Genomic DNA, 13,208 nt, shown 5'->3' on the forward strand with positions numbered 1-13,208 from the left:
CCACTTCCGGTTTGGATAGAATTAACAGAGGAGATAGAACCTATTCTTGGGACGCTGAATCGATTACAGGAAACTACATCTCGATATCTCTTACCGCTTTTGCCCTGATACGTGTCGACAGACGGATGGACATACAGGCACAGTCCTTCTATAAGAGTTCTAATACTTGTATATAGCATAGTTTGAAAGTTTAAAAAGAAAATTGTAGAAAGTATATTATAACATATTTTCTGTATGTTATAAGAATATATTTTGTGTATGTACTGTACATAATTTCTTAAGTACTATATTAAAGAAGTAATGGAAAAAATAACGAGAAAAGCAAAAATTTAGTAAATAATTTATGTTACAGAAAGTAACTATATTTAAATGTGCTTGTGGTTATTAATACTAATGTAATGTATATTGTTACTTTATATCAACATGAACATAATTTTCTTTGAGCGCCCCACGCTTGTATTTTTGCTTTATAATTCATAAAATCCAGTAGCGTAGCCAGGATATGTGTTTGGGGGGGGGGAAGTGCTGTTATAGGTACATATAGAAAAATTACAAACAAAAAATATATAAACATAAAAATATATATAAAAAAAATTACAAACATCAAAGTACCAAAGTACATTGTTGGATCTCTTTGGGGGGGCCCGGCCCCTCCGGGCTCCCCCTTCCCTACGCCACTGATAAAATCTATAAATATATGGAAAAACTGGCTACTTATTGATATATATATTTTTATATATATATAAAAGCGCAATTTTTGTTCTTACAACTAAGAGAACGTATATTCTGTTCACATGGATAAATACTATCACATAACGTTAGTATATTAATAGTATTTTCTCTTCTAGAATTGTACCTCTTTAAACGCTTCTGTGTTTTTCAGCAATAAGAATATGGGATGACTAACATGTGTTTCTTTGTTCAAGTCTCTGCGGTAGGGAGGATCTAAGTACTTAAATGTCAACATTCTTTTGATGAGATTACTTTTCGCCCAGAAATTCTTACCAATATTTTTTTTTTCAATGAGGAAGACGTTCGATCAATTTGTGAATGCAAATGCCAAGAGCCTTCATGTAAATACTGTATATTCTCACTTTCTCAAAGTTTAGGTGTGTGAACGGACATACATACTTTTTTTTTCCTGGAGGAAGATTTCTGAAAGGTATTTTCCCACAGAAACTCATTCTTTGAATCAAAATGCCTCCTCTCCATAGTTTAAGTAGAATATTAATGTCCTAAACCAGTGCAATATGGCAGAAGTTACGTCAAATATACTGGATGAACTTTGATCATGCACCGAATGACCTTGCTTCAGTGGTCAAAGACATTCAAAATTTACCTGAGCAGTTTCCTCTATTGCTATTCTGTGCTATCTTTTGTACATCTGTAACCCAAATAATTATATCAACCGATCAATGCTGGAGATTCATGAACTGTAAGTTAGTTGTTGTTATCAGGATTTCTCAGTGAATCTCTCTATTCCTAACATTGATAGAATTAGAGATGCAAGGGCTCGGAAAAAAACCGGCTTTTTTGGAAAAAAACTCGGTTTTTTCTGCTTTGCTTTTTTGCTTCGGAAATTTTGGGCTTTTTTCAAAATACTGCTTTAAATTGATAAAACAGACTTTGTATCGCTTCTCTATAACACAAAAAATCATTTAATTAGTGGTTGATGCTGATAATAATATAAAACATCGAAAATAAACTATGAATTTCGAAAAAATATTTCAAACAATTTTTCTTCAACATATTTACATTATGAATTCCACAGGATTAACCAATGTATATAATAAGAATTTTTTAACCTCCTATATACAAAAGTAAGCAGAATTGGCAAGAACCGTGGTTGTTTTTGAAAATACCAAGAACCCGTTTTTTGGGGGATGTTTAAACCAGGCTTTTTTGGTTTAAACCATGCTTTTTTGACTTAGATTTTTTGCTTTATGTATTTATATTACATATTCACAGAAATAGCCTAAGTTTGTTTCGCCTTGATGTTATTATGCAACAGCGGGGTTATGCCGGAAGAACTCCCATAAGCTTAAAGAAGTGCGGTCAGTAAATTTCTTAAGTTGAGAATCTCCCGCCCTAGCCACTCGGAAAATCCCGTCATTACTTGAAATGTAAAACAATAACGGGAAAATCCTGTTATTGCTTTGCATGTAAAATTTAAAGGTCAACGTACCAAAATCAGTACGCTAAAACTGAGGTATCAAATTACAAATTTAGTACCGGTACGTAGATATCATTGAAAGTCCAATCCAAGCTAATGTTGGAAGCTACGTAGGCAATCGATACATTTTGCCAATTTCTATCAATATATTTAAGCAATATTGGCTTCTTTATAAAACAACACGCATTTAGGCATGTAGAAATATACAATTTGGTTTGTTTCGTATATTTAGGCTTAACATCCTTACGAAATACCGAGGTTATCAAGAAGACGACTTTCGCTTAAACTGACATCCGAACCGCTACTTGGGTTACGCATGAAAGAAGGATTGTGGTTCGACCGAGAATTGAACATGGGACACCTTGATTAAAAGGTGAAAGGGAAATAAAACTATTGCAGGTAGTTTGATATCTGGAAACGTTACCATGAAGTTCACACGATTCGCATTTTTCATTCTTTTTATTTTTGTGGTTTAAACCAGTTATTAAAAAAAAAGTTGGTGTAAATCAGCCAACCCTAAAAGTAAACACTTCTTTTTAAAGAATACACAAATAACTAGCAAAATAGTATGTAGTATTTTTACTTCAAAATATTCCATACCCTCTTTTTGAAATAAAACGTAAGAGAAATACTTAGATTTATATGATACACTTAAAGACTGCACATCTAGAGCTTTTGGTTCTGTATATTCTTGAAATTCTACAGTTAAGTTTTATAGAACCACCATCACAGTTTACCCAATCCTCAAGTTTTCTGAACTTTTAACAAGAGGGATTCAACATATCATTACGGAACTCCCCCCCCCCCCAAAAAAAAAGACTACGGAATATATTTAAGTTAAGCTAAATACAACTGCACTACAAACATGACTGAGTGATTAGCTTTTGCGCTTCTATCGGGAAGTCCGGGATTCAACCAGCATTCGACCATTCTGTCAAAGCTTTTCTTCATTCCATCTGTGAATGTAGAAATAGTGCGTGTACTGTGAGTTGGGCGACTTCCTTTTTTATTGTTTTTAAATCGTTATTATTACTAATTACCAGCAGTGGCGGTTTTGCGAAGGTTAGGGGGGCGGTCTTTCGGACTGAAGCCCGTTCCCCAAAGTTACGGAATGTCTGCAACAAACGAAATATCTATTATTTATGCCTTTACTCATAAACTTTAAGCTCCCGTCAAATAAAAATTACGAATGTTTAAAAAAACTAAACATTAGTAAGAAACCCTTCCCAAAATACTTTTCTAAATCCGCCACTGATTCTCAGTATAAAATGATTTTTAAAGTTGTATCCGGAAGATTATTGCTAAACATATAAACGAAACGAAATATTAGTTATGCCTGTACTCATAAACTTCAAGCACTTCCCAAAAAAATTAGGACTTTTTAGGAAACGAAACAATCAGAAAAAACCCTCCTAAAGTACTTTTCTAAATCCGCTACTGATTATTTGTATAAATTGGTATTCAAGGTTGTGTCCGGAAAATTATTGCTAAATCACTTCACAGCTACAGTATAACAGAAATGTGGAAGTACGGTTTGACATATATTGAAAAACGTACGCTTTGACGGATAAATAGAAAAACGGGCAAGTTTAACTTTTGCGCTAGAAGCTAGAGTACTAAAAGCTCTTAGAAATGAAACACGGATGACAAACTAGAGAAGAAAAAAGATGTCGATAACTCAAAAGTTAAAATAAAGTTAAATAGCCTCTAAAATTACCCTCAAATACTACATTCTTCATGTTAGCTTTAATTCGTAAAACATGTGCTCCATCCATCTTGATGGTGAATTTCAGAGCGAAATATCACATTCAGGTCATGGAATTCTTATCTAACTATAGAATATACTATAAGAAAGCTATTTAGATAGAAAAATCATGAAGTTGAAAAAAGCCAAAATTTCCAAAATTCTCGTTTTTTTTCCAAAAAAGCCGGCTTTTTATGTGAAAAAAACCATCGATTCAAAAAAGCCGGCTTTTTTGCATCTCTAGATAGAATACTTTGCCTCACCAACCAGAGGATACCAAGCTTCTGGGTGATTTTCCACCCACACAACTTCGAAATATATTAATACTTATATAAAGAACGTGATTTATTTTCAAATTACACAAACCAGATTGCATTCTTCAATTAAATTGATCAAGTTTCATGGTTATTTCAGTATCTTTAAGTAGCATCAATAAATAAAAATTACATAGAAATTATATGAAAATAAAATGATTGCACAGAAAATAATAAATTCTTCAAACAAAATAAAACCCTATTTCGATTAATATCAGTATAATGGATTTAGGTAGTCCAGCAATTTAGATGTTACTATCTGCATTACCAAAAACTTTATTGTCATTGTTTTTGAAAATGCATAAGTTAAAAATCTTGGAGTGCATTTTCATGATCTGTACTTTTATAGTTTATCCGCTGAACCCATTACTCTTTTGAACTCATTTAAAAATATGAGACAAATACTTTGCTTTTCTTATTCACTGTAAGGCTATTTTCTTTTAATTTTTTTCCACTTCGTTCTTTCTATGTGGAAGATCTCTTCTACCAGACTATACAGAGTGGACCATTTAGCTCATTGTGCCTTAGTTACTAGTAAACTAGTAGATACAAAACACTGAAATTTTGTAAGCAAATATCGGTACTCTTCAATACCACCAGATTAACAGTGTTGGCAATTCAACATATATATATATATATATATATATATATATATATATATATATATATATATATATATATATATATATATATATATATATATATATATATATATATATATATATTTTTTCAAATAGCAGTGCATCATGTTATTACGTATTTCAAATCTACATGTTAAACGAAAACATAAAATTCCACACATACTATTCAGTGTTACAAACTAAGGACGTTGCAGTATCATAAACATCGAAAAACAACAAAAAATTGGAGGGTTCTACAACAGTAATTACTAAAGTGACATGTGTGGAGTATCGTACATCCAGAGCACCTTACTGTCGAATACTCGGTCATCATATAAAGTTACAAGGAATTGAAAATTATCTTTCTTCAAATAATTTTATTTCGAAACAGTGTTTGGATAAGTATCACATCAATTATATCGATGATTTTCAACAGACATAAAAATTATAATGGTGTTTTGTGCAATTTGGCATCTGAGATCATTCCGAAGATATGAAAAAAGATTAAATTTGATATATTATTTAAACTAGCATGTTTGTGGGAGCTTTCAAAAACACGTGTTCATACTTTGATTAACAATATTTTTTGACTTTTTGGTAGGTATAATTACAATAAGTTCTCGAAATTACGTAATCTTAAGCAGTGCTGCACACTTTGCTGATACTTGCCATATCTCAAAAACAATTTGAGATATCAAGTTGGTATAAGTGGCATTATGATCTTCACGTCTATAGAAAGCCATCTATGTGATTGGGTGATGTACTTATCTAAACAGTTTTTCAAAATAAAGACTTTTGAAAAAAGCTTGATTTCCAATCCTTTGTATCGTTGTTTCTACTGATTTGAAATCCACCATATCATGAAACACTTAATTTTTTTGGATGTACATTACCCCATCCGTTTCACTTGCGTTGTTACTGCTATAGAGGTCACCACTATTGCTATAGAGGTTACCAAAGTTTGGATGTTTGTGATAATGTAACATCCTCCGTTTGCAAGAGTGAATAAGAAATTTTATTTTGTAAATTTCCGTTTAACACGTAGGTTTGAAATACGCAATAACCTGATGTAGTGCAACTTTATATTGGGTTGGCAACACTGTTAACCTGGTGGTATTAAAGATTATGCCAATACAAAATTTAAGCGTTTCTTGTTCGTTAGGTTAAAAGTTATAAGGGCGTGTCAAGATAAATGGTCCATCCTGTATATCTTAATAAAAACGGACCCCAAATTTCTTTAAATGCCTATTTGTCACTTAAATGTCAGTTGCACTTAGAGTAATTCAGAATTTAGCATTTTGGCTTGAAAAACAGATTTAAATAATCACAGAAAATTCACATTTCTTTGATAGCATTTGCTTAGTTATGTTACTAGAATCGTTTGAACAAAACTGTACACACATCTTGTGAGATAGGCTTAAATTATATTTTCTTTAGTGTTCGAAAATTCTGTGGTATATCCATTCAGAGCTAATGGTCTACAGGTAAGCACTCTCTCCCCGAACCACTACAGTTTATGGAATTACTTTTGCGAGTATACTGAATCCTGCAATGGATGTTGGGTTACAATCTTTCCCATTCTCATTTTACAATAGATGATCCTAAAATCTTTATATGCACTCACAGAATCAATATATTAACACTTCGTTTTAATCACCAACTTTCGTTGTCTTCATTTACCTACAGGAAGACTACAACTGCTTCTATTTTTTCTTAATACAATAGTACCAAACGAAACTTATCTTGTTTACAGTCTAGTGAAAATCTGAAATCAATATTGACATTTAAAGCAGTAAACTTGTCTTTCTTGACTTCAGTACTATACGTATTTTTTTTTTTTTTTTTTTTTTTTTTTTTTTTTTTTTTTTATTTTGTGTGTGATTAGGAAATGCATTCGCGTGTCACCGCAGAGGTCAATATTTCGTAGCCTCTTTCCTCCTTGACAATCCGTCTTCCGTTTCAGACATTGAATTTGTATCTGAATGCTACTTATTCTAGCTTGGGACCTACATATAACTTAAATGAAATTGGTTTTGTCCAGATTTTATTTTTATTTATTAATTTTTGTATTTAAATGGCGGCTTTGATTTGTATTCAAAGAAAGAAAGAAGATAATAAAAAAGATTATCCTATCCGAGGGATTGGATTTGCGAAAATTGGCTCTACCTGTTAATTGCCGGAGGTGTTGATCAATCATCATATCATATCAAAAGTGATTATGATCGATAATGTTTTGGTCTGATAATGATATTAACAAATCTACTTCTCTTTAATATAACAGATGAAAAGATTTAGAAGGAATTTTGTGTCTTTATTTATTTCCAATTTTGCCTTTAAGCAACTACTTTAGTATAAATTGTATTCCTTGCGGTGTTCATACATCGTATAGGCTAATCCAACTCTATTTCAGCTTTATAAACCCCGTCATTTTAGAAGATTGCATTGTTATTAACGAATATGTGTATCATATGATGTATCTGGTCACCTAAAGCGTTCGCATAATCACTGGCAGTGGCGTACGGAGAATTTCATCAAGGGGGGTTATGCACTCAACCTCATGTCTTTTCAGGATAAGCGTGACTTTTGTATATGTATCTTAATATAGTAAGTTTATTTTCCTATAATACCTTACTCAAAGTGGATTAAACCTCGAAAACCCTCTTGCGTACGCCATAATCACTGGCAGTAATTTGTATTTTGAAAGTAGTAATAAAGACTACCGGAATACCGTGAAATCGCTGGCTACACGAGAACAGAGCCGTCGCCATATTTTATGATAGGAAGTAGGTAGTCCGGAACATGTCACGCATAAGCCCGTCTGGAGTATTTTCGGGTGTCTACCATACTTAAACCCGGTGTGTTTTTGGAAACGAGAAGAAAGATGATTCATTGGGTCTTTTCCAATTGTCGGTGGTCTCCATATTCTGTTTGTCACCGTCTTTTTCACGCTACTGCATTGGCGGCGGCGATCAAAGATTTCAAAATAGTAGATCTAGTCTGGGCGCAAATGTTGAGGTTTATGTAGCTCATTTCGGATTGTTATTCAATTAAAATATAAAATAAGACCAAAGCAAATCACTAATAATGTGTCTGATGAAATCAATAATACATTGCTGAAACTGTAACTGTTTATTAAAAGTGATTTGCTTTGGTCAGATTATATTTTTTAATTAAGGCAAAGCTGTTCAAATATTAGGGTTGTGATTGTAGAAATAGGTCGATCGAGATGCTGATTGAGTTCTGGAGTTACTAGTTCCACGGTTCTTTGCAGCAATCCCATTCAATATTCGGCGATTCCAATCACTTAGCCGTGGTTTCCGACCACTATTCCTTTTCTCTGACTATATCTTGTCATGGGTTTTGTATGCCGTCATCACCTTGGATATTGTTACTTTCAATATGCTTAACACATGGTAGTATTTGATATATTTGCCCCTTTTGAAAATCCAAAAAGTTGTAATATACCGCCTCGCATTCTACTCACTATATACATAATGGTGCTCTTAGTATGATAGAACTATTCTAGTAGACGTTCTATGTTGGTTCTGTGTAATCGAATAAATAAGTAATAATTCCGTAACAGTTTTTGTTGTGCTTCCCAAGCAAATGACGGAGGATTATAAACACTTGCCGGGCTTTTGTATGAACCATGCCTATAAAATAAGTTTCGTTTGCAATTTATGCCGCTGCGTGCTGCTATCGCAAGAATACTCATGTTCACCGAGTACAGTAATTGGATTCATTTACAAAGCAGAGGTGTCGATGTTAAGAGTAGACAGAAGTGTAAACGCTTTATAGTGAGTTGCGTTAATGTTCAAGAAAATGGGAACACTCGCTGCGTGTTAAGTGAATTCAGTTATACAATTTTTGAACACTCGAAATGTATAAATATCAGGAGCTGTAATGCATCATCGAATTGGAAAAGTATAGGTAAACAGATCATGAGTGTCTCAGTAGTACGGAGGTAGATGAGACAGTTTAAAGAAGCATAATTAGGGAAGCTCTTTGGACTTCGCCTAGAAAACATCTCCGCATTATCCGAATAGCCTAGATCTTACCCCATCTAATTTTCATCTTTTCTGGGACCTGCAAGCGTTCCTCAAAGGCCAGAGCTTTGGGGATGACAATGCGGTTAAACAAGCTGTTATCACTAGATTATCATTTTAGGCGGGATTGTTCTTCAATATGGAGATACAAAATGTGGTGTCTCATGATGATAAGGATCTCAACAGGGGTAACAAATATGTTCAAATATAGTCCAAGACCTATACTTAAATATACAATAAGTTGTTTTTCTCCATTGCATTTTTTTTTTAATTGGTCAATGGAACTTACTTTTTGGACTCCTGTATTTACCATAATAAATTAAATATTCCTCTTGCTTTTATATATGTAATAAATTTCTATTCCTCTGTAAACTGAATTACTCCTTATTTTTTCAGGCTGTGTTCTCAAGAGTGGCAAGAGTTTGCAAGAAAGACAAAGGAGGACCACATCGTTTTCGAAACAGATGGACATCTTTTCTCAAATCAAGACTAAATTGTTCCATTGGAGGAGAATTTCCATTTTATTTTAATGAAATACGTAAGTTTATCTCGGAATTTGAAATATCTACTTGCAGACTTATTAAAGTATATTTTAAAATAAACGCATGTCCTTCTAACAAATTGAAGAAAAGTTTGATATATAGAAAATGAAATACAAAATCGATTATAATTACTTGTATGTTCTAAATAGTTACTTGAGCTTTAAAGCAAGGAGAGTTAGGTGACATGTAAAAAGAAAAGCATATAATCTCGTTGAAAATTTTATTAAATTGTCTCTTAAGAATCATAATTTGTTTTGTAGATATTTGCTGAGCAAATTATAAATATTAATGTTTGTTCAATGATGCTGAAGATATGCTTAGATAAAAAATAAATAAATAAATAAAAAAGAGTGACTGTATATCCACAATTAATATCTGTGGTAATTGAGAGCCGTTGTTAAGCTCATGCAATGAAAACACGGTGAAAAATGTCAGCAAGTATGGTTTCAATATCAAAAGAGCGTGGTTGAACAAATCCACTGTTTCCTTGTCAGAAAGAAAAGGAAGGGTAAGGTAAAGCGAATGTAGGTATAGTAAGAGATTTAGAAGTTAGGAAAGTGCATCCAACTTGGAGTATAGGTTGAAGTATTTAAGTCGAGCCAGTTAAACTCGGAATCAGTGTCATATATACTACAGTGACGCTAACCCTGTATTTTAGTACGAGATTGAAACAAGAGAGTAAGTCATGTTGGTGTTTACATATGCTGAAAGGCATGATATTTAACCTAAAAGTACTTTAATAACAAGAGGTTTCGGAATCGATACTAGTTGTGTAAGCCATACCGGTGTCAAATAATGTATTTTTGGTGTTTGCCTTTTGGCAGTCCGGTGTGTCTAACGGAACATAATATCATAAGTTTCCCCGAAGCCAAGTCAATGGGTCCAAGGTTTTTAACATTTATGTTGAGATTGTGTTAATAAAGGGGCATAAGTAAATTAAAGATACATACCACCATCTACTTGTGGCAGTAATCTGGTGGGAAAAAAAAACTGTATAGGTACTGAGGTTTTGAAGATTCCAGCGAGAGATTCTGGAATTTCAACCAGCATCGACATTTGTCTTGCGATGATTATGAGTAATCAAGACGCCTACTACCGTGTAATGTGGGACTCGCTTTTTCAATTTTGATTTGGATAATAAACGTGCACAACAGGCACAACCCCATAGATTGTCAGAACCTATAATGCCGCAGCTTACAACCAGAATTGAGCAAGATGAAAGAGTTAAAAAATATACAGGGTGGTAGGCAAGTTCACCGACAAACTTTGGGAGGTGATTCCTTATATGAAATGAAAGAAAAAAGTTCTAATAAACATGGGACGAAAAACGTCTCCTTTCAGAGCTATGAGCCGCCGAAAATTCGAAAATTCACGTTTCGAAACGCTCTGCCTTAGAAACTACAGGACCGATCCCAAGTGGTTTAAGGAATTACAAAGGAACTAGTATGCACTTTATCTAAATATCCATGTTCTACCATGGTCCGTTCTCGGCGAAACGAACTGTAAAAAGGAAGTTGAGGTATAGGGATACTCCTTTAAGTACTAATGGCGCGTTCGTTTCGCCGATAACGGAGGATGTTAAAACATGGATATTTAGATAGATCGCATACTAGTTCCTGTGTAATTCCTTAAACCGCTTGGGATAGGTCCTATAGTTTCTAAGGCAGGGCGTTTCGAAACATGATTTTTCGAATTTTTGGCGGTCCATAACTCTGAAAGAAGACGTTTTTCGACCTATGTTTATCAGAACTTTTTTCTTTCATTTCATATAAGGAATCACCTCCCAAAGTTTGTCGGTGGAGTTACCTACCACCCTGTATATATATATATATATATATATATATATATATATATATATATATATATATATATATTTGAAATGTACAAATTTTTGACAGAGAAAATCGATTGTGAGAATGAAATAAGTGTTTTCTAAGTAACAGTCGAAGAATGTGGATCAGGTTCGTCAGTTAAATAATTCGTTCATATGGCCCATCTTTTTTTAATATATATATATATATATATATATATATATATATATATATATATATATATATACAGATATGATACTTAAATTTCATTCATATAATGCCTGGAGCTGTCTCCTCTAACAACTAGGTCCTGGGTTCGGTGAATGGGTAATTACTTGCACTGAAGGAGCCCCCACTTGGCAAAGAATTTTCTTGAAATGCACAACACTAGCCCATCCTGACCTTCCTTCTGGTAGTCTGGTGATCCCTCTGATGAATGGAATTTGATAGATCTGATGGTTTAATTGAAGGATTGTATTCCCTCCTACGTCTGGTGTTCTAACATAACGGATAGTTTTTGATGGCTCGATTGTCTTCCTTGGTCCTGTCCCTAATAGTTCTGATTTAAAGTGTTAGTGTTTACGCATGATTTTCAGCAATAGCGCGTCATCTCCTTGAACTCTCATACATTCGCTTACTTGAAGTATTGATGGTGGTGCTTGTGACAGATCGATTGACAACAGTTCTGTGAAAAAATGTGTGTGTATATGTCCAGACATCTGGCTATACTATCCGCTAAAGAGATATACTTTTATCTTTACTTTTCTGTCTCAAGATTAGATTTTGAGCATTGCTTGGTGCAATAATTTTTAAACAAATGATGCGTATACAATATCCAATATATAACATCGTTGGCTCTTACAGTGTGAGATTCTGTTTCCACGTAAATTGATTTTAGTTTTCATTTCAGTTGAAATTTAGTACCTATTAGAAGTGAATCAAATCATGTTTTCCTCGATACAGGTTTGGTTTGTTCGTTTAATTTACAGTAAGAAGGATTAGTAGAGATCAGTTTTATTTATTTTTTTATTTTTTCTTTTTTTAATACTCTTTTCTCCTATCACCATTAAATAATTATTGTCATTAAACCTTCTTACATATGTGAGTCTACATCGTTTGTTCTCTCTTTCCTTTAACAGATATAGAATTATTATTTATTTAAGACTTTCGTTCGTGGGCATATATACCTATGCAAATTCAAGTTTCAAGTCTGTTTAGTGTATTTTTAAAACACATTTATCAAATAGTCAAAAATGATAAGACATGCGAATTTGACGGAAAATAGCTTTTTGAATACTCTGTTTTGAAATAAATACAACTTTTGTTGGGTGGAATTGCTATAATGTTAAATTAATGCTCTTCTTCTTTTTTTCAACATAAACATAGTGTGGAAAATGAATAAAACTTGTTTGTTATTATTATCATTGGATGAAACTGTTACAATGTTCGCTGTTGTTCTTCATCCTTCTATATTGTCATGTATCACTATAGGAAAAAGAAAACATTAATCTATGTTCGTCAGTGAAATACCGTAAAATAACAAAACGGCACCATACAAGATCTTCACAATTTTATTGCTAAATGTCAAGCAAATAATGTTTTCCTTTAGATGAGAATCTGAATAAGTTCTCCACAAACAGAGAATCAACCACTAGCCGCGGGAGGTGTCTGAGAGATGTATACATATTAATAAGGTACACTTGAACCCTACTCGGGCCTAGGACTAAAAGTGTTAAAATTTCCTGTTGTTCAAACCCTAGATTATTCCATCGGTTAGTAAGTTTAATTTTAGTAAGTTGCAAATCATATGTGCGACTTCGTAATATTTTACCTTTTCAAACGTTTTCTGTAGATTGACTCACAGTGTACTTGCTTTCAGTTATAACGATTGTGTTGTATAGTCAAATTCTGTAGTCTGCATTGGAACTCAAAAATTAGAAAGTTCTTCCAGACAGCAA

General features: G+C 33.2%; 1 protein-coding gene across 1 annotated transcript in view; it reads left to right on the forward strand.

Moving 5' to 3' along the window:
• The window catches only part of Sema1a (semaphorin 1a), a 500,910-nt gene that overhangs the window by 444,543 nt on the left and 43,159 nt on the right, over positions 1 to 13,208 (forward strand). The window contains exon 8 of the mRNA XM_081745959.1: positions 9,294 to 9,435. Coding sequence (XP_081602085.1) covers positions 9,294 to 9,435 — 142 coding nt within the window. The remainder of the gene's footprint in view (positions 1 to 9,293; positions 9,436 to 13,208) is intronic.

Source organism: Thermobia domestica, chromosome 2 (genome assembly GCF_964235325.1).
Source record: "Thermobia domestica chromosome 2, izTheDome1.hap1.1, whole genome shotgun sequence".
Lineage (NCBI taxonomy): Eukaryota > Metazoa > Arthropoda > Insecta > Zygentoma > Lepismatidae > Thermobia > Thermobia domestica.